The sequence below is a fragment of the Herpailurus yagouaroundi genome, unplaced genomic scaffold (assembly GCF_014898765.1).
Source record: "Herpailurus yagouaroundi ecotype Mexico unplaced genomic scaffold, PumYag 163, whole genome shotgun sequence".
NCBI lineage: Eukaryota > Metazoa > Chordata > Mammalia > Carnivora > Felidae > Herpailurus > Herpailurus yagouaroundi.
In genome coordinates this window covers 7,738,624-7,757,412 of record NW_024412404.1, presented here as the reverse complement: position 1 = coordinate 7,757,412, position 18,789 = coordinate 7,738,624, and the positions used below count along the sequence as shown (strand labels likewise).

The following is an 18,789-nucleotide window of genomic DNA, read 5'->3' as shown; positions in this document are numbered from 1 at the left end:
TAGAGCATTTACTTCAGAAGACTTGCAATTGTAAATTCTTTCTGTGCCCCTTTGAGATGCAAATGTTCTCTTAGCTTCTTGCCAGGTGTACAACCCAGGTATATTCTTAAGGACCTGAAGCTACCCCTTTGAAATGTAATAATCAAGAAAGACAGTGACTGCATCTACCAGCCTCTATAAATAAGCACCATTAGCACACATAGATGGCTTAATCACATTGACCAACCTCCCCCTTAATGTAGTCCAGTAGTTTTCTACAAACACACCCCAGTACTTAAAAACTCTCATCTTTTGTTTCAGCAGATTTGAGTTCAGTCTGTCTCTCCTATTACAGTATCTTGTAGATCAGTCTCTCTCTCCTATTACAGTTGTATAAAAATGTTCCTTGCATGTTTAACTTATCCAATGCAATTTTTCATTGACTACTCTGATGAGTTAAAAAAAAAGAGTCATGAACTTTTAGATTTTGGACTTACTGTTGTCTTCAATGTGGGAGCAGTGTTTTATCCAATTTTCTACATCATCAGATGAAAACCAGATAAATTATATTTTGTGTTATTTCCATTCCCACTTTGTAAAGTTTCTATGTTACTCCTAAACACTTCCACAAATTTTTCCATACACACAAATTATGTATGTGGATGATTCATAAATGTTTAAAATGTTGAGTCACTACAATATAGTGAAAAAGGAACAGAGAAGGTTAGTCTCAACTGAAAGCAATAGATCAGGGAGGACAAAAATGAAGAGCAGAAACATGGCCTATGGGATTATAAGCCCTCAGAAATTAGTAGAGCTCGTGAGGGAGGGAATTTGCTATTCTCAAGGATGTATGATAAGGGTTTGACTCAGTTTTATTTAAATTCCAAAATATGATAACTTAACTATGGGTCTTAGGTCACAAGTGAACAAAAACATGGTCAATTAACCAGTAATATAGTCAAAAAATATTTCTGGATTTTCCAAAAAAAAATACACACACATACATATATAATATATTAAAATACCTAGTAAGTGGTAGACAGGGTATATATCATACAAAATTCTAACTCTGCTTTTCTTTAGGGATTACATAATCCATATTCAACTAATAATAACATAATGAGAATAGTATGTGATGACAGTTATTATCAGCATATCGCTATAGATTATTAATCATGGTACTATATTAAATCACAATAATGTAGGAATATATAAGCATAATATAAGCAAATGTCATGAATATTTGAAATTCTATGCCTCATTCCTCAGATTATTATTTTTCCCAAGAAAAATGTTAGAAAGATAGACTGTAGTGTTTAAATTCCTATAAACTATTGAAGGCAAATATGTTATATTTATATTCAGTTTTATGTAAAATACATGTATAAATTATATAAAATTTTATTTATTACAAATTATAATTAAGAAGCAATGAAACAAAGAAATAGTAGAGATGTAGAATTATATTTCAAATTATAGCAATTTTAGTGATACACCATTCATATACCTGTCAAGATTTTATCTTTAACAAAATATTTTAATTAGTTATAAGTGAATATTAAATATCACACCATCAAAGATACATGAAAATCATATTTAGTAAGACAGTTGGCTTCCTAGAACTCTTATAGAACAAGTTATTTTGAACCAAAATATATGTTTTTAAACTTAAAAAAAGAATTACTGGAATTGGTTTTCAAATTGTATTCCGTGCATGCTAATTTACCAAAGAGTAATAATAAATAACTTGACATTTTCTGCACTGGGAGATTTTAAGCTCCTTGAGAGCAGGAACAGTGTCGTATAACTCCACAATGCAGTAGAAAATCAGTAAATGCTGGTTGATGATGTTGCAGATGATTCATTGTGTATATTATGACCAAACATTGTTGTACTATGCTGTAATATACAGTGATAGGATAGAGGTACTGTGATATTAGCAGGCAAGCTTATTCATAAACTGAAAGGGCCCCAATTATCTGAGCTTTCTGTATCCTCCTTGATAGATTTTCCCTCCCTTTCTTGGCCTCAGACTAGCACATCTCTTGTCTACTTCCAGTTTACTGTAAACAGGGGCTTGGAATTCAGGTAACCAAACTTCAATTGTGTGAGAAGTAAAAGTTACTAGGCTCTGAGTCACATCCTAAGGGTACTGTTTTGAATAAAATGAATGGGCTTCTACAGTTTGTTTCTCACAGCCTTTCCAATATTTATTTATTGAATTGTTTCTTTGTTTTACATAGCTATGTGGTTTTGAAAATATGAGGATTTCTGTATTGTTAGTCTTGGCAACACCAAAAGACAAAAGTATTTTAAAAACCTGGAATCATATTCTAAAGAAAACACAATGCATGTGAAATTAGATTCATCTATGTCCTTGCAACATTTTAATTAAAAAATAAAGCAAATATATAGGACTATTTAAATCAGAATACTCATATAAGCTTGACAAAGTATTTTCTTTTCTTTGAGATTATCTGTTTTGGAGGACAACTTATAATAACCCACCAACTTTGGTGAAAAAGAAACCAGAGGAAATATTTTAAAGGCTTGGTGTTAAACCAATGGTTATTATATACATATATATATATGTGTGTGTGTGTGTGTATGTGTATATATATATATATATATATATGTATGTATATATACATACATATGCACACATACATATTATACTATGTAATACTATATGTACTATATTACTATATATTGTCTTATCTTATCTTATCTTGATCTCTTAGTCCCAAAGAACCTAGCACTGGACTTTCACTTATGACCAAAGAGAAGCAGAGCATCCTTAGTCAGGGATGTTGCAGATAGAAGAGAGTAGATTGTATGGCCTATAAAATCTGTAATACCGTCAGTAAACAAGAACATAAAGCATACTATTTGTTTTCTTATTGTTTATTTTGAAAAAATCAAAGACACAGAAAAACTTAAACACACTGGGACAGTGTATGTCTGTTATTTCCATGACCTAGATATAGCAGATTTAACCCAATGCTAGTGTGCTATATGCTTTTTTTTTCCCCTGAACTACTTCAAAGTAATTAGCAACATCTGAAGAAAATTAGCAATCCCTTCTTAATTTTGTCTCATACCCAGTTTATATTCAAATTTCTCCAGTTGACTCCCAAAGCAGCATTTATTTTTTTCTAGAACAAGGACACAAATTGAGTTCACAAATAAATATTGCGTTCTTTCTCAAATTGAAATTAACCCTCATGCTAAAAAACATCTTGCAAATGAAACCATATATAGGGAGATGGATGGAAAAAAAAAACAAAAAAAGAAACGTTGGGGAGGGTTTCATTTATAGGAGACATGCACGTGTTCCCTATAGGCTTGATTTCCATGGTTGTTAAAAGTGGATATTAATAATATCTACCTTAAATAGTATTATTTAATTAGCATAATTTTTCAAAAGTGGTTAGCAACATGACTGGCACATGGGAAGCATAAATAATGTTAATTGTCATTATTATTATTATTATTACCTATAGAACATAATTAAGTAAGCTTGATAAGTAAGCTGTTTTGAGCCACTCTTGAAGACTATAAGGTTTTATAAAATAAGATAGGGTTTTATAAAATAAGGGATCTGTGAGTGTAACTCATGAGGTCGCAAGAGTGTTATTTTTGACAGATGAGGAAACTTAGAGACTTTTAAAGCTAATATATTTGTAAATTTGATTTAAAGGAATGTGCATAAAAATGTAAAAATGTATATCAGTCTTTAAAGCAAAGTTCAATTCCAACCCATAAATATAATTTTAAAATATTATGGAAAACTTTTGTTAATGAATTCTCAGGAATATGTTTGAAATCACAATTTAGTATGCTTAAAATATCAATGCATAATACTTTTTTATGAATTTGTTCTCCAGATTTTAATTAAGTTGAATTTCTGCCAGCAGCAGTTCAGATTTTCTAAACTCCAGCAAAATGTCATACTATTTATATTTCTTATATATTAAAATGCACCCATTTCCCAAATGCCTCTGGGCTTAATAGCAAAAAAAAAAAAAAAAAAAAAAAAAGAAAAAAAAAAAACCAAAAAAAAAAAATAACAAAAAACAAAAACAAAAATAAAAAAAACATGTGCATAAATGCTACTATTAAATTTGATAAACTCTGGGGGCGCCTGGGTGGCGCAGTCGGTTAAGCGTCCGACTTCAGCCAGGTCACGATCTCGCGGTCCGTGAGTTCGAGCCCCGCGTCAGGCTCTGGGCTGATGGCTCAGAGCCTGGAGCCTGTTTCCGATTCTGTGTCTCCCTCTCTCTCTGCCCCTCCCCCGTTCATGCTCTGTCTCTCTCTGTCCCAAAAATAAATAAACGTTGAAAAAAAAATTAAAAAAAAATTTGATAAACTCTGGAGATGAGAATAAGAAAAATAAAAAAATATTTACCCATTATGCAAAAATCATGCACATGTGTTAAAAGTTTGCAAAACATTTGAATTTAATTTTCAAGTTCTAGCTACCCATTCACATGAGAAATATTTAATTGATTAGGAATTCCTAGTATTTATAAAATAAAAAAATAGGAATTGTGGCTTACATGTTAATAATATACTATTTCTGTGTTCCATTCAGGTTTATAGATAGGGAAGTAAAAGAGTTATATGATTTACTTAAGAATTAAATTTCCATGAAAAAGTTATACCAAGTAAAGCAGAACAATTTTGTGGGAAGAGAGAACCACTAACAGCAACACATGGATTTAAAAAACAAATCTGATATTAACCAGTTGGCTAATATTTTCCAAGTCATTTCTCTTTCCTGGGACTCAGTTTCCTTATCTGCTAAATAAGCAATTTGGATTTTGGAACTTCTGAGAATAAGAGAATTATAATGACCCTATGTTTCTATATGGTTTGTTGCTCATGGCATGTATTTACTCAATATAATTTACTTGGTTCCTGCCTAAGCTTTGTAAGGTAGCTAGATTAATGTATAAACTGTCCTTCACCACAATGTTGTGGACATTTTGGAGGCCAGGTGAAGGCATTTATATACATCAATCATAGTACCACTTACTAAGTCCCTAATATATTCCAGGCATCGTTATTTACAGATATAATTCGAATTGTCAGAAAACCCTGGGGCACTTGGGTGGCTCAGTCAGTTAAGCATCTGACTTCGGCTCAGGGCATGATCTCGCAGTTCACATGTTCAAGCCTCCCCCCCAACCCCGCATTGGGCTCAGAACCTGGAGCCTGCTTTGGATTCTGTGTCTCCCTCTCTCTCTGCCACTCCCCTGCTCATGCTCTGTCTCCTTCTCTCTCTCAAAAATAAATAATAAAAGCATTTTTAAGAAAAATTTAAAAAATAGAAAAGAAAACCCCTAATAAATTTATCATAATTTTAACATGTGATAAAATTGGGGTTGAGGATGCTTAAGGTACTTGCTACAAAGCTGGCACTTGGCAGAGTTGGAACTTGGATAGAGGTCTGTATGACAACCTTTTTGCATTTTTCCTATTGTACCATGTTTTTCTTTTCTTTTGGTCTTTTAAAGAGATAATGTCATGAAAGTGTTTATAATAAATAATGTAAGCATATTAACATATTAGGTAGGAGTAATGAGCATAATGAAATAAAAAGCAGATGAAAAGAAGGTTAAGAACTATTGTGCTGTTAATACAGTCTTAGAGGAATACTGAGGACCCGAGTTTGAAAGTGGACAGGAAAATGTATGGGAGAGATTGATTTCTACCTTGTGGAGATAGAAGCTTGAAAAGTGTGTAAATGTAGATGACAATTAAAATGAAAGATTAATGCTATAAAATTTTGATCCTACAAGCCTATTCTTTATCTCTCTCCTATTTATATTAGCAACTATAAACATTTATATACATGCATATATATGTCCTACTTTCAGGAAACTTACATTCTGGGGGAAGGAGAATAATAAAACACACATAAACATACATGTATGCATGTATATGAGAAGGAGAGAGAGACTACTATTATTCTGAAAGGTGTTTCTGCTTTCAAAGTCCTTTTCTCAAGTAAGATAGGATATACATATTCATGAATAATTAGACTATAAGACAGACTAATATGAATCATTTTGAGGGGAGAAATGATAACATGTTCTGAAATTTAAAAAATAATAATTATGGGGTATCTGGGTAGCTCAGTCAGTTGAGTGTTCAATTTTTTAATAATTTTTTTACTGCTTATTTATTTTTGAGACAGAGAGAGGCAGAGCATAAGCAGGGGAGGGGCAGAGAGAGACACACACAGAATCCAAAGCAGGCTCCAGGCTCTGAGCTGTCAGCAAAGAGTCTGACGTGGGACTCGAACCCACAAATGATGAGATCATGACCTGAGCCAAAGTTGGACACTTAACCGACTGAGCCACCAAGCACCCCGAGTGTTCAATTCTTGATTTTGGCTCAGGTGATGATCCCAGGGTCTGCATCAGGTTCTGTGCTAGTCATGGAGCCTGTTTGAGATTCTATATGAATTTTCTACTTTAAATAAATTCAAGGGTGGTATTTGAGGAATTAATATTCTTTATTCAGTAAGGAGTCATGGAAGCTCCTGTCTTTAGTTGAAGATTTGCACAATGCTATTAAAATCAGAAAGATTATACAAAGTGATAACAAGACAAAAGGATTGAAAAAGAAAGAGAAAATTGACCTGAACTTGTATAGTAGTACTGGGAATTCAGACAAAGAGACAGATGTGATTAAAGTATTAGAGATTAAATGGATCAGCTTTCTGCCTAACAGAAGGGGATACATAAGGAAAGGAAATAAGTTTTTTTTGTCTTTTTTTTAATGTTTACTTATTTTATTTATTTTTTTTTTAATTTTTTTTTTCAACGTTTATTTATTTTTGGGACAGAGAGAGACAGAGCATGAACGGGGGAGGAGCAGAGAGAGAGGGAGACACAGAATCGGAAACAGGCTCCAGGCTCTGAGCCATCAGCCCAGAGCCTGATGCGGGGCTCGAACTCGCGGACCGCGAGATCGTGACCTGGCTGAAGTCGGACGCTTAACCGACTGCGCCACCCAGGCGCCCCAATGTTTATTTATTTTTGAGAGAGAGCGAGCAGGGGAGGGGAAGAGAGAAAAAGGACCGAGAATCCAAAGCAGGCTCTGTGCTGACAGCAGTGAGCCAGATGCGGGTGCTCAAACTCACCAATCCTGAGATCATGACCTGAGCCAAAGTCGGTGCTTAACTGACTTCTGACTTCCCAGGTGTCCCAGAGAAAAAGTTTTTAAAAGAGATTCAAGGGGCGCTTGGGTGGGTCAGTCAGTTAAGCATCTGACTTTGGCTCTGGTCATGATCTCATGGTTCATGGGATCGAAACCATGTCAGGCTTTGTGCTGACACCTTAGGGCCTGGAGCCTGCTTCAGGTTCTGTGTCTCCCTCCCTCTCTCCCCCTCCCCCACTCATGATCTGTCTCTGTCTGTCTCTCTCTCTCAAATATAAATATAAATTAAAAAAAAGTAAAAATAAATTTAAAAATTAATAAATAAAAGAGATTCAAATTGGGTGGCAGGCAGTACTTCTGAGAAATACAAAACTCAAGAGGATAAAGGATTTGGCAAATGTTGGCAAACTATAGCCAGCAGTCAAATCTGGCCCACCAACAATTTTTGTACAGCCCATGAGCTAGGAATGTTTTTTACATTTTTAAGTGGTTGAATAAAATTAGAATAGATGTAATCAGAATAATATTTTAGGCACATAAAAATGATATGAAATTGAAGTTTCAATGTCCATATAAAATTTTTTGGAACACAGCCACACTCACTTGTTTGCACAGTGTCTTTGGCTACTCTTGCATTACAACAGCAGCAGAACTAAGTATTATGGTAGAGCAGTATGGTGTGGCCTGCAAAGCATAAAGTATTTACTATTTTCCCCTTTACAGAAAAAATTTTACTACCCCCTGCTTTAGAGATAATTTTATAAAATATATTGTATATCATATATATACTTGAAAATGCCTAAAATGGTCATGGAAGATTACAACTTTTATTGAAAAAGGAAGGTAACACTGGAAATAGAATTCTGAGGATCATTGTGTAGAGTGAACTGAGTCTGTTATTTTAAGTTAACAGCTGGAATTAAAAAAAAATAAAGAAAATAAAAAGTGCTTCCTACACATTTATTCATTTGATCTCTAAGGCATGCTGTGAGGCAAATATCATTGTCTCTAGTTTATAGATGAGGAAACAGATTCTAGAAAATATGTGACAACACTTTGGAGAATAATTGCATTCAAAAGTAGAAGGTGGTAGAGAAACACCATTGAGTATGAATATTTTGATATATCATGGGCAATATTGCTCATGTTGGTTGGCATAGTAATAGGCCAAAAACTTGAGGCTAGAGTCTCTAGGTTTGCATATTGGTTCTACTACTTGCTAACACTACAGTCTTGAGTTAATAACTTAACCTTTTGGACACTCAGTTTCATAATCCATTAAAGTTAGGGTAATAATATATTTACCTCATAGGGCTAATATGAAGAGTGAAGTTTAATATATGTAAGATGCCTAGGGAGTGTCTGGATTATGTAAGTGTTAGCTATTTTTGCTTTTAGCAAGAGATTTCAAAAATCAGTTAACACACAATAAAATCTCATTCAGATGGAAGTGACTCAAAAAATGTTTGATAGCTATTCATATCACAGTTCTAGTCTACTTACCTGGGCAGGAGTGGAGACATACTGCCAGCCAGCAATAGCATCAGATTCCATTTACCTGATTTGTTTCAATCTTTATTTCTTTGCTTATTCTGCACACATTTATACAAAAAGGAATTTTTGCTCAGAATTCCAAAATATCAAGTATTCTCTTAAGTTCTGTTTTGAAATTTTCATAGTGATTCAAATTGATTAATAGCACATAATAAATCATCCACAGAAGCACTAAAAATCTTCAGTAGAGGTGTCAGTCAGTAATTTAATGCTTTTCTGATGTTGTGGTTCCTCCTGTGGGAGAGTCAGAATTCACTAGGCCTTTCAATTTTATAAACTATTGCCCAACTTTTGGCCCTTATCTTGTCGGAAGTAAACATTTGGTGATTATAATTCAGCATGTGAGTTGAGATGTTATTAAGGAAATCGAGTGCAACCGATGAGATTCCAGTCCGTGACAGGGTCAGCCTTGGTGTTATGCAATAATCAACTCTGTTCCCTGCATGGCAGGTGGGTAGCAGTTGCAATTACTGTCATTTTGTGTCTGGAGAAACTTAGACAAGAGGGTTAAATGACTTACTAAAGGTCATATTGGAAAACAGTGGCATTCCAAGGAATAGAACTTAGAATACGCTTACCCAGATCCCCTCTTGAATAGTTTGAACATTTTTATGAGGATAGTGAGTAATTTTTCATGATATGCTAGTGCATACTTCAAAATTATTTATTATATACAGATTCATGGATTTATTATCTCTGAGACAAAGACCATAAGAAGAGGTCCCATTTGAATCTACCTACATCTATTATTATTTGAAAGTTTAAACACTTCTTTTTATGAAAATGGAGAGAATGATAATGATCAGTAGTCAAGACGGAGAAAATTTATTTCAATTTTTGAGCTAGTTTAATGGGTTAGTATCTTATAATTTACTTAATGAGCTTTCATACTATTGATTTCAGACATAAGTGAGCTGTATCTTCACTTACGTTCCTTGCTGTATGCCAGCTGTAGTAAGGGTTGCTTTTATTTTAATAGGCCACATTTCCTGAGAAAAGAAACTACAAACTGTATTCAGAGTATAGCTCATCAGTTAAAAGCCTATTCCTATGAGTGTCAGGGTGGTTCAGTCGATTTAGCATCTGACTTCAGCTCAGGTCATGATCTCATGGTTCATGAGTTTGAGCCTCGCATTGTGCTCTCTGCTGTCAGCACAGAGCCCTCTTCAGATCCTCTGTCCCCCTCTCTTTCTGCCTCTCCCTGCTCATTCTCTGTCTCTTTCTCTCTCTCTCTCTCTCAAAAATAAATAAACATTAAATTAAAAAGCCTATTCCTCTGCACTTAATTTAATTCTTCAAATAAAATAGTGCAAGTATGCAAATTTTAAGTGCTAGATATATTAATATATTTTGATAATTTTCTTGCTGAATAGGAGATAGCCATCATTTATTGAGCATTCAATTTGTGTCAAACATTATGCTAAGGAATTTAGAAGAAGCTTCAAATTGGAAAGCCTCATTGTTTATTTTCATGACTAGGTTAGAACTGAAGAATGGATAATTAACGCTGAGATTTGAGAGACACCAAGTTATTTTAGACCCTGGGTTAGCCTAATACTAAATAGATAATAAATGCTAGATACTTGATATTGATTCTTTGATTATTATTATTTTGCTGGATTTTCCATTGAACATTCTTATAACTCCTTCATTCATGTAATTTAAGCATTTTTGCTTTTATACACTATTGATTCAATAAAGTGTATTTCAACTATTTTGAGCCTAGTGTTCAGAATATTTGGATGCTTTTTGAGATGATTTCTCCTTACTTCCACATGTATAGGGGAAATCTGGAAATATATAGGTATTATAAATATCACATATTCTTTGATAATAATCTAATAAGTAAAATTTACTTAAATGATTTATCCTTTTTTAACTACCCTCTCTGAGACTCATGTACTCATTTTATTAGAATGTATATGGAAATTTTTTTGAGAGTATGATTGCCCAGACTGTCGTGTGAGATTTTATGGCCTTGATACTATTGAATCACTTTTACTTCAAGATTCTTTTTTATTTGACAGATGGTTATGGGTCCCAGATGCTAAGGCTGTGAATGTGGTGGTTTAGGGGTATAGATGGTATTCTACCCATCCCACATTTCAAATTGCAAGTGAAAATACACGTTGCATATTGTACAAAATTTGACATATTCAAAGAACAGTACTATGCCAACACATCAACCCTACTTTTCATAGAAGAACACCTCAAAACTCAGGATGCTAATTAGTGAGGGCTGCCTTAATAAACCCTGCCCATAACATTTTTACTCTTCCCTCAAAGTAGTTTTTATATACATGCATATTTGAATGTGTACATGATGACAAAATACACATATACATCCTTATAATTTTAAATATGTGTTTATCTAATACATATGATTTATATATGTATACTATTATTGTTTTCCAGTATATATTCAATGTTTGCATAAGGATCTATCTGAATGTATATACGTACAAGGATAAATAGACATAATGTCAATAGACATTTCAAGATAATTTTGTTATACTTCCACCTTTTGAAGCATACTATTGGTACAATTAGATAAAATATATGTCTGGGGCACCTGAATGGCTCAGTCTGTTGAGCATCTGACTCTTGATCTTGGCTCAAGTCATAATCTCATGGTTCATCAGATTGAGCCCTTCATCAGTCTGTGTGCTGACAGCATGGAGCCTGCTTGGTATTTTCTCTTCCTCTCTCTCTGCCTTTCCCTTGCTTATGCTCTCTCTCTCTCTCTCTCTCTCTCTCAAAATAAATAAATAAACTTTAAATAAATAAAGTATATGCTTTTCTAATATATGAGATGTATTATATTAAGTCTGAATTAATTTAAAGTTGTGCATCAGAAATTTGAGAAATCTCAGGGTGCCTGGGTGGCTTAGTCAGTTAAGCATCTGACTTTGGCTCAGGTCATGATCTCAGGGTTCATGAGTTGGAGCCCTGCATTGGGATCTGTCCTCACAGCTCAGAGCCTGGAACCTGGTTCAGATTCTGTGCCTCCCTCTCTCTGCCCCTCCCCTGCTCATGCTCTGTATCTCAAAAATAAATAAGCATTAAAATTAAAAAAAAAAAAAGAAATTTGAGAAATCTCACATTTATATTAAGTAGATTTAAATATGTCAGACACCAAATTATACATTGTTATTCTCAGTTCTAGAGCAAACATTCATAATTTAAGAAATTTTTCATATGAAAAATTATGCCTGGAAAGTTTTGATTATATCACTTAAAAAAAAACACATCTCTGTTTTTGAATGAATGAGTTTAAGAATATCCTATAATGACCACTTCTGCCTAAAATGCTCTTTGATATAATGGAATGCTTATAAATATAATTATCATGTGTTTTAGGCTAAGATGACTCAGTTGCCTGAGTCAGAAAAGGAAAAGATTGCTGAGCAAGTTGCTGATTTCAAGAAAGTAAAGAGTAAACTGGATGCTGAGATTGAAATATGGGATGATACAAGCAATGATATCATTGTTCTGGCTAAGAAGATGTGTATGATTATGATGGAGATGACAGACTTCACAAGGTAATTATGTAGAAAATGATGCAAAACGTTTACAATGGGTTAGAAACATTTGTCAAAGTAGTGAAACCTAAGTTTCTCTGAGTGGCAGGTGCTTAAAACCAAGTGGTAGAAGAAACACAAATACTATAGTATTAGAAAGTTGTAGGTGGGTAGGTCTAGAAGTTTTGGTAAGTAAATGTGGAAAAGTTAGTTTCTCATAAATTGCCAAAAAGTGAGTTTAGAAACCTAAAGAGATTTCTAATATCTCCTCCCCTTAGGAATCTTTTCTATGTATCATATTACCATATTATTTTACAAAGAAATTGGGAAATCAAATTATGATCTCGGTTGGAGCTCTCTGAATGTTTGCTTTCCATAGCTTCATGATTTTAGTTGTAGTGATATATGTGTCATCAAGATTTGTGATATCTTTTGCTACCGAGACATCAAACAAATATATTTTAAATCACAGTGACTTAATAATATACATGAAAGAATCGTACATTGTGTGTAAATTCCAGAAGCAATAAAATGTTTATTATAGCTTGAAAATATTATTTTATAGAACTATCCAAAAAGCAGTAAAATAGTTCTTGCCCTACCAGTTACTTAAATATACAAAACTACAATTAAGCTAATTTAGTGTTGGTGTAATTATAAAATCCACAGAAAGAATACTCTGAAACAGACCTGTTATACTCACTTATGTCACCATACATTATGCACAAAAATAAATTTTGGATAGAGTAATAAATGTAAAATTAAAATCATAACAAGTGGAAAAATGTACACAAATCTTTTATGTTAAGATTGAGAAAGGTTTTCTAAGCATTGGAGAAAAAGGAAGAACTTACAGAAAATAATTATTTAATTGAACCACATTCAAAATTCTGTAGATCAGTAAAATGTCCCAAATAATATTGAAATATAAATGGATAATTGGGTAAACATTTCTAATAAAAAAACAAAAATATTATGTCATTTATATATAAATAATACTTAAGACATTATACAGAATAAAGACCCAAATATCCTAGAAAATGAAAACAAGACATGAACAGGTAATTCAGTTTCTCCACATAAAAGATATGACTCATAAATATGTGAATTATATTTAACCTAAAATAATTTAAAATAAGGTAAATTTTAAATTTATAAAATTGGACAAAACTTTTAAAATAGGTTTATTACAAGGAGGATATGGTGATGAAATCATATGTGGTATAAGCCTTATAGTAATTTGGCAAAATGTATAAACTAAAAACTTTTGTAAACTTTGACATTATCTGTATCTATATCATCTATATCTATATCTATATCTGTACATTACATACACAGTTTCATAAAGAATGCCTTTTATTTATTTATTTTGGTTACATAGGTAAAGGAAATGAAATAACTATCTTGAGGAAATTTCTGCATTCCCATGTTCATTGCAGCATAATTCACAATAGCCAAGATATAGAAACAATGTTGGTGTCCCTCAAAAGATGAATTGATAAAGAAAATGTGGTATCTATGTTGATAGCTGGGTAGATAGATAGGAAGATAGACAGATAGATTTGTATATGATGGAATATTTTTCGGCCATAAGAAAGACTAATACTGGATGGTATCACGTATATGTGGAATCTTAGAAAAAAATCAAACTCATAGAAACAAATGAATGGTGGGCAGTGAGGGGTAGAGGAAATGGGGAGATGTTAGTCAAAGAGCACACACTTTCAGTTGTAAGATGAATAAACTCTAGGAGTATCTAATATACAGTATGGTGACTATTGTTAATAATATTGTATTATATACTTGAAATTGGCTGAGAGTAGATCTCATGCACACACAGAAAAGATAACTATGTGAATGATGGAGGTATATATTTTCATATGCATATATATGTATATGAAAGATATATATATATATATATATATATATATATATACTCTAATTATTTACACTACAGAATGAAATCACTTCTCATTGCCCTATTTATCAAACTGAGATTAAACATTGCTTTAGTTTATATTTCTGTCCATAATGTGCTGTTTTCCATATAAATCTATGGACACTTTAAACCATGTCTAAACTCTAATTCAACTTTTTACAGGAAATGTTTCCTTCATGTATGTTTCCTACATAGGTTAATTATATCAGTGATATAATAATTAAAATGCTATTTATTAATCCTTATTTTCAGAACCAGCCTATAACATAAGTATGGGGGATTTAATTATTGAGAATAATATAATTATTACCTATCTTAACAAAAAAGAAGATGTAGTGGAGAGAAGTTGCAGTATGAATAAGACATGGAGAGGGCACTAAAAGGCAGAAGAGTGAAAGTGGGTATCTTTTCATCATATATAGATGGAAGCAAAGATATAACTAACACATAAAATAAAAAACTGTTATGAATAAAATGATATTATCAAGGATTGTAAATATAAACAATGAAGATATATAAATTCATCAAACTAAGGAAAGGAGAGGGAGAAAAAAAGACAATGTCTTATAAGTGACCTAAATTCTCGTTTTTAGGAAAAGTCAATAAATTATATCTTAGAGAAGAAAGTATATTGTTTAGAGGTAGGGAGATCATCACAAGAAATGAAATCATACAAGGTTAAAAGTACCTGCTTTCCCTTTGTAGAGGTAAGGATTGCTTTTCATAAATTGTTATTATTTAGTTGGTTTCACCTTGCTTCTCTCTCTCTCTCTCTCTCTCTCTCTCTCTCTCTCTCTTTATGTAGATAGATAGATGGATAGATAGATAGATATCCCTCCATCAATTCACATAGTTATCTTTTCTGCGTGTGCATGAGGATGCTTGAGATCCACTCTCAGCCAAAACACAGCAGCAATTGCACACAGATACATACACAAGATATTTCCTGAAGCTCCAGGCCCTGGATAGTGTATAACCTCTTCTTAATAAAGTCATTACTCTCAGGATCAGGAAACATACCAAGTTTTCCTGCCACTCAGAAAAAGACAGAGACCTAGACAAATGCCAAGACAGAGGAATTCATCCCAAAAGAAAGAGCAAGAAAAGGTCATGGCCAGGGATCTAATGGAAACAGATATAAGCAATATACCAGATCTAGAATTTAAAATAAGATTAATAAGGATACTAGTTGCACTTTAGAAAAGCGTAGAAGACACCAGGGAGTTCCTTACTGCAGAGATAAAGGACTTAACTAGTCAGGCCAAAATAAAAAATGCTATAACCAAGATGTGAAACTGATTGAATGTAATGAGACAAGGATGGAAAAGGCAGAGGAACAAACAAGTGATATAAAAAATAAAATTATGGAAAATGATGAAGCTTAAAACTAGAGGGGAGGAAAAGTATTGGACATGAATGTAGACTTAGAGACCTCAGCAACTCCATTAAACATAGTATTATTCATACCATAGGAATTCCAGAAGAAGAGAGGGAAAAGGGGGCATAAGGTTTATTTGAGCAAATTATAGCTGAAAACTTCCCTAATCTGGGGAAGGAAACAGACATCTAAATCCAGGAGGTGCAGAGAACTCCCATCAAAATTTAAAAAAGCAAGCCAACATCAACACATATCATAGTAAAATTTGCAAAATACAGATATAAGTAAGCAGCAAGGGAAAAGAACTTCCTAACTAACAAGGGAAGACAAATCAGGTTAGAGCAGACATTTCCATAGAAACTTGGCAGGGGAGAAGGGAGTGGCATGATATATTCAATGTACTGGATAGGAAAAATGTTCACCCAAGAAAACTCTATCCAGCAAGTCTGTCATTCAGAATAGAAGGAGAAATAGAGTTTCCCAGCCAAACAAAAACTAAAGAAGTTTGTGACCTTTAAACCAGCTGTGCAATAAATATTAAAGGGGACTATTTAGTGAGAGAGAATGACCAAAAGCAACAAAGACTAGAAAGGAGCAGAGAAAATCTCCATAAACACTGTCTTTACAGGTAACACAATAGCACTAAATTCATATCTATCAATAATCACTCTGAATGTAAACTGACTAAATGCTCCAATCAGGAGACATAGGGGAGCACCTGGGTGGCTCAGTTGGTTAAGTGTCTAACTTCAGCTCAGGTCTTGATCTCACAGTTTGTGAGTTTGAGACCCGTGTCAGGCTCTGTGCTGAAAGCCTGGAGCCTTGAGTCTGCTTCAGGTTCTGTGTGTCTGTTTCTCTCAAAAATAAATAGACATTAAAAAAGAGAAAGAGACATAGGGTATTGGAATGGATAAAACACAAGATTCATCTATATGCTGCCTTTAAGAGATTCATTTGAGACCTAAAGTCACCTGCAGATTGAAAGTGATGGGATGGAGAATGATTTATCATGCTAATGGACATCAAAAGAAAGCTGGAGTAGCCATACTTATATCAGAAAAACTGAATTTTATACCAATGGCTGTAACAAGAGATGAAGAAGTTCACTATATCATAATAAAGGGGTCTGTCCAACAAGAAGATCTAACAATTGTAAATATTTATACTCCCAACTTGACAGAACCTAAATACATAAAAATTTAATAAAAAACATAAAGAAACTCATTGATCAGAGTACAATAATAGGTACTTTAACGCCCCACTTACAACAATGGACAGATCATCTCAGCAGAAAGTCAACAAGGAAACAATGGCTTTGAATGACACACTGGACCAGGTGGTTTCAACACATATATTAGAACATTTAATCCTAACCCATAACAATACACATTCTTTTGGAGTGCACATGAGACATTCTCCAGGATAGACCACATATAAGGTCAAAAATCAGTCTTGGACAAATACAAAATGATTAAGGTCATAACACACATATTTTCTGACCATAACACTATGAAATTTGAAATCAACCACAAGAAAAAATTGGGAAAGACCACAAGCATATGGAGGTTAAAGAACATACAACTAAATAATGAATGGGCTAACCAGAAAATTAAAGAAGTAAAAAAAAAAAAAAAAAATGGAAAAGTGACAATGAATTCAAAACAGTTCAAAACTTTTGGGATGCAGTAAAAGCTGTCATAATAGGGAACTATAAAGCAATATGGGTATATCTCAAGAAGCAAGAAAAAAATCTCAAAACACCTAACCTTATACCTAAAGGAGCTCAAAAAAGAACAAGATGTGAAGGCTAAAGCCAGTAGAAGAAGGGAAATTATAATAAAGATTAGAGAAGAAATGAATTATATAGGGGAAAAAAAAGTTGAACAGAGTAATGAAACCAGGAACTGGTTCTTTGAAAGAATTGATAAAATTGATAACCCCCAGCCCAACTTATAAAAAGGAAAATAAAAAGGACCCAAATATATAAAACCTCAAATGAGAGAAGGGAGATCACAACCAACACCACAGAAATACAAACAACTCTAAGAGAATATTATGAAAACTAAACATCAACAAATTGGGCAATCTGGAAGAAATGGATAAATTCCTAGAAATATCTAAACTATCAAAATGAAACAGGAAGCAATAGAACATTTGAACAAACTGATAACCAGCAAAGAATTGAATCAGTTATCAAAAATCTCCCAACAAACAGAAGTCCACGGCCAGATGCCTTCCTGGGGGAATTCTACCAAACTTTTTAAGAAGAATTAATACCTATTCTTTTTTTTTTTTAAGTTTATTTATTTTGAGAGAAAGAGAAAGAGGGCAAGCAGTGGAGGGGCAGAGAGAGAGGGAGAGAGAATTCTTAGCAGGCTCTGCATGTCAGCACAGAGCTGCACATGGGGTTCAAACTCAAGAATTGTGAGATCATGACCTGATCTGAAATGAAGAGTCAGATACTTAACCAACTGTGCCACCCAGTCACCCCCATACCTATTCTTTTGAAACTGTTCCAAAAAATATAAATGAAAGGAAAACTTCAAACTCGTTCTATGAGGCCCGCATTACCTTGATTCCAAAACCAAAGACTCCACTAAAAATAAGAATTACAGGCCAGTATCCCTGATGATCATGGATGCAAAAATTCTCAACAAAATAATAGCAAACAAATCCAACAGTACATTAAAAGAGTCTTTCACCAAGATCAAGTATGATTTATTCCTGGGTTGCAAGGATGGTTCAATATTTGCAAATAAATCAACAGGATACACCACATTAATAAAAGAAAGGATAAGAACCATATGATCTTATCAATAGAGGAAGAAAAGCATTTGATAAAATATAGCATCCATTCTAGATAAAAACTCTCAACAAAGTAAGGACAGTGGTAACATACCTCTACATCATAAAGACCATATATGAAATACCTACAACTAATATAATGCTTGATGGAGAAAAAAAAGAGAGTTTTTCCTTTATGGTCAGGAACAAGACAGGGATATCACTCTCACCGTTGTTATTTAACATAGTACTGGAAGTCCTAACCTCAGCAATCAAACAAAAACAGGAAAAAAATCGAAAGGAACCCAAATTGTCAAGGAAGAAGTCAAACATTCACTATTTGTGGACAACATTATATTCCATGTAGAAAACTTGAAAGACTCCACCAAAAAATTGCTAGAACTCATTCAAAAATTCAGTAATGTTGTAGGATACAAAATCAATGTAGAGAAATCTGTTGC

General features: G+C 33.4%; 1 protein-coding gene across 2 annotated transcripts in view; it reads left to right on the top strand.

Moving 5' to 3' along the window:
- CTNNA3 (catenin alpha 3) overlaps positions 1-18,789 on the top strand; it is a 1,766,595-nt gene that overhangs the window by 1,593,659 nt on the left and 154,147 nt on the right. For both annotated transcript variants that reach the window (XM_040485152.1, XM_040485151.1), the window contains exon 15: positions 12,067-12,248. In XM_040485152.1, coding sequence (XP_040341086.1) covers positions 12,067-12,248 — 182 coding nt within the window. The remainder of the gene's footprint in view (positions 1-12,066; positions 12,249-18,789) is intronic.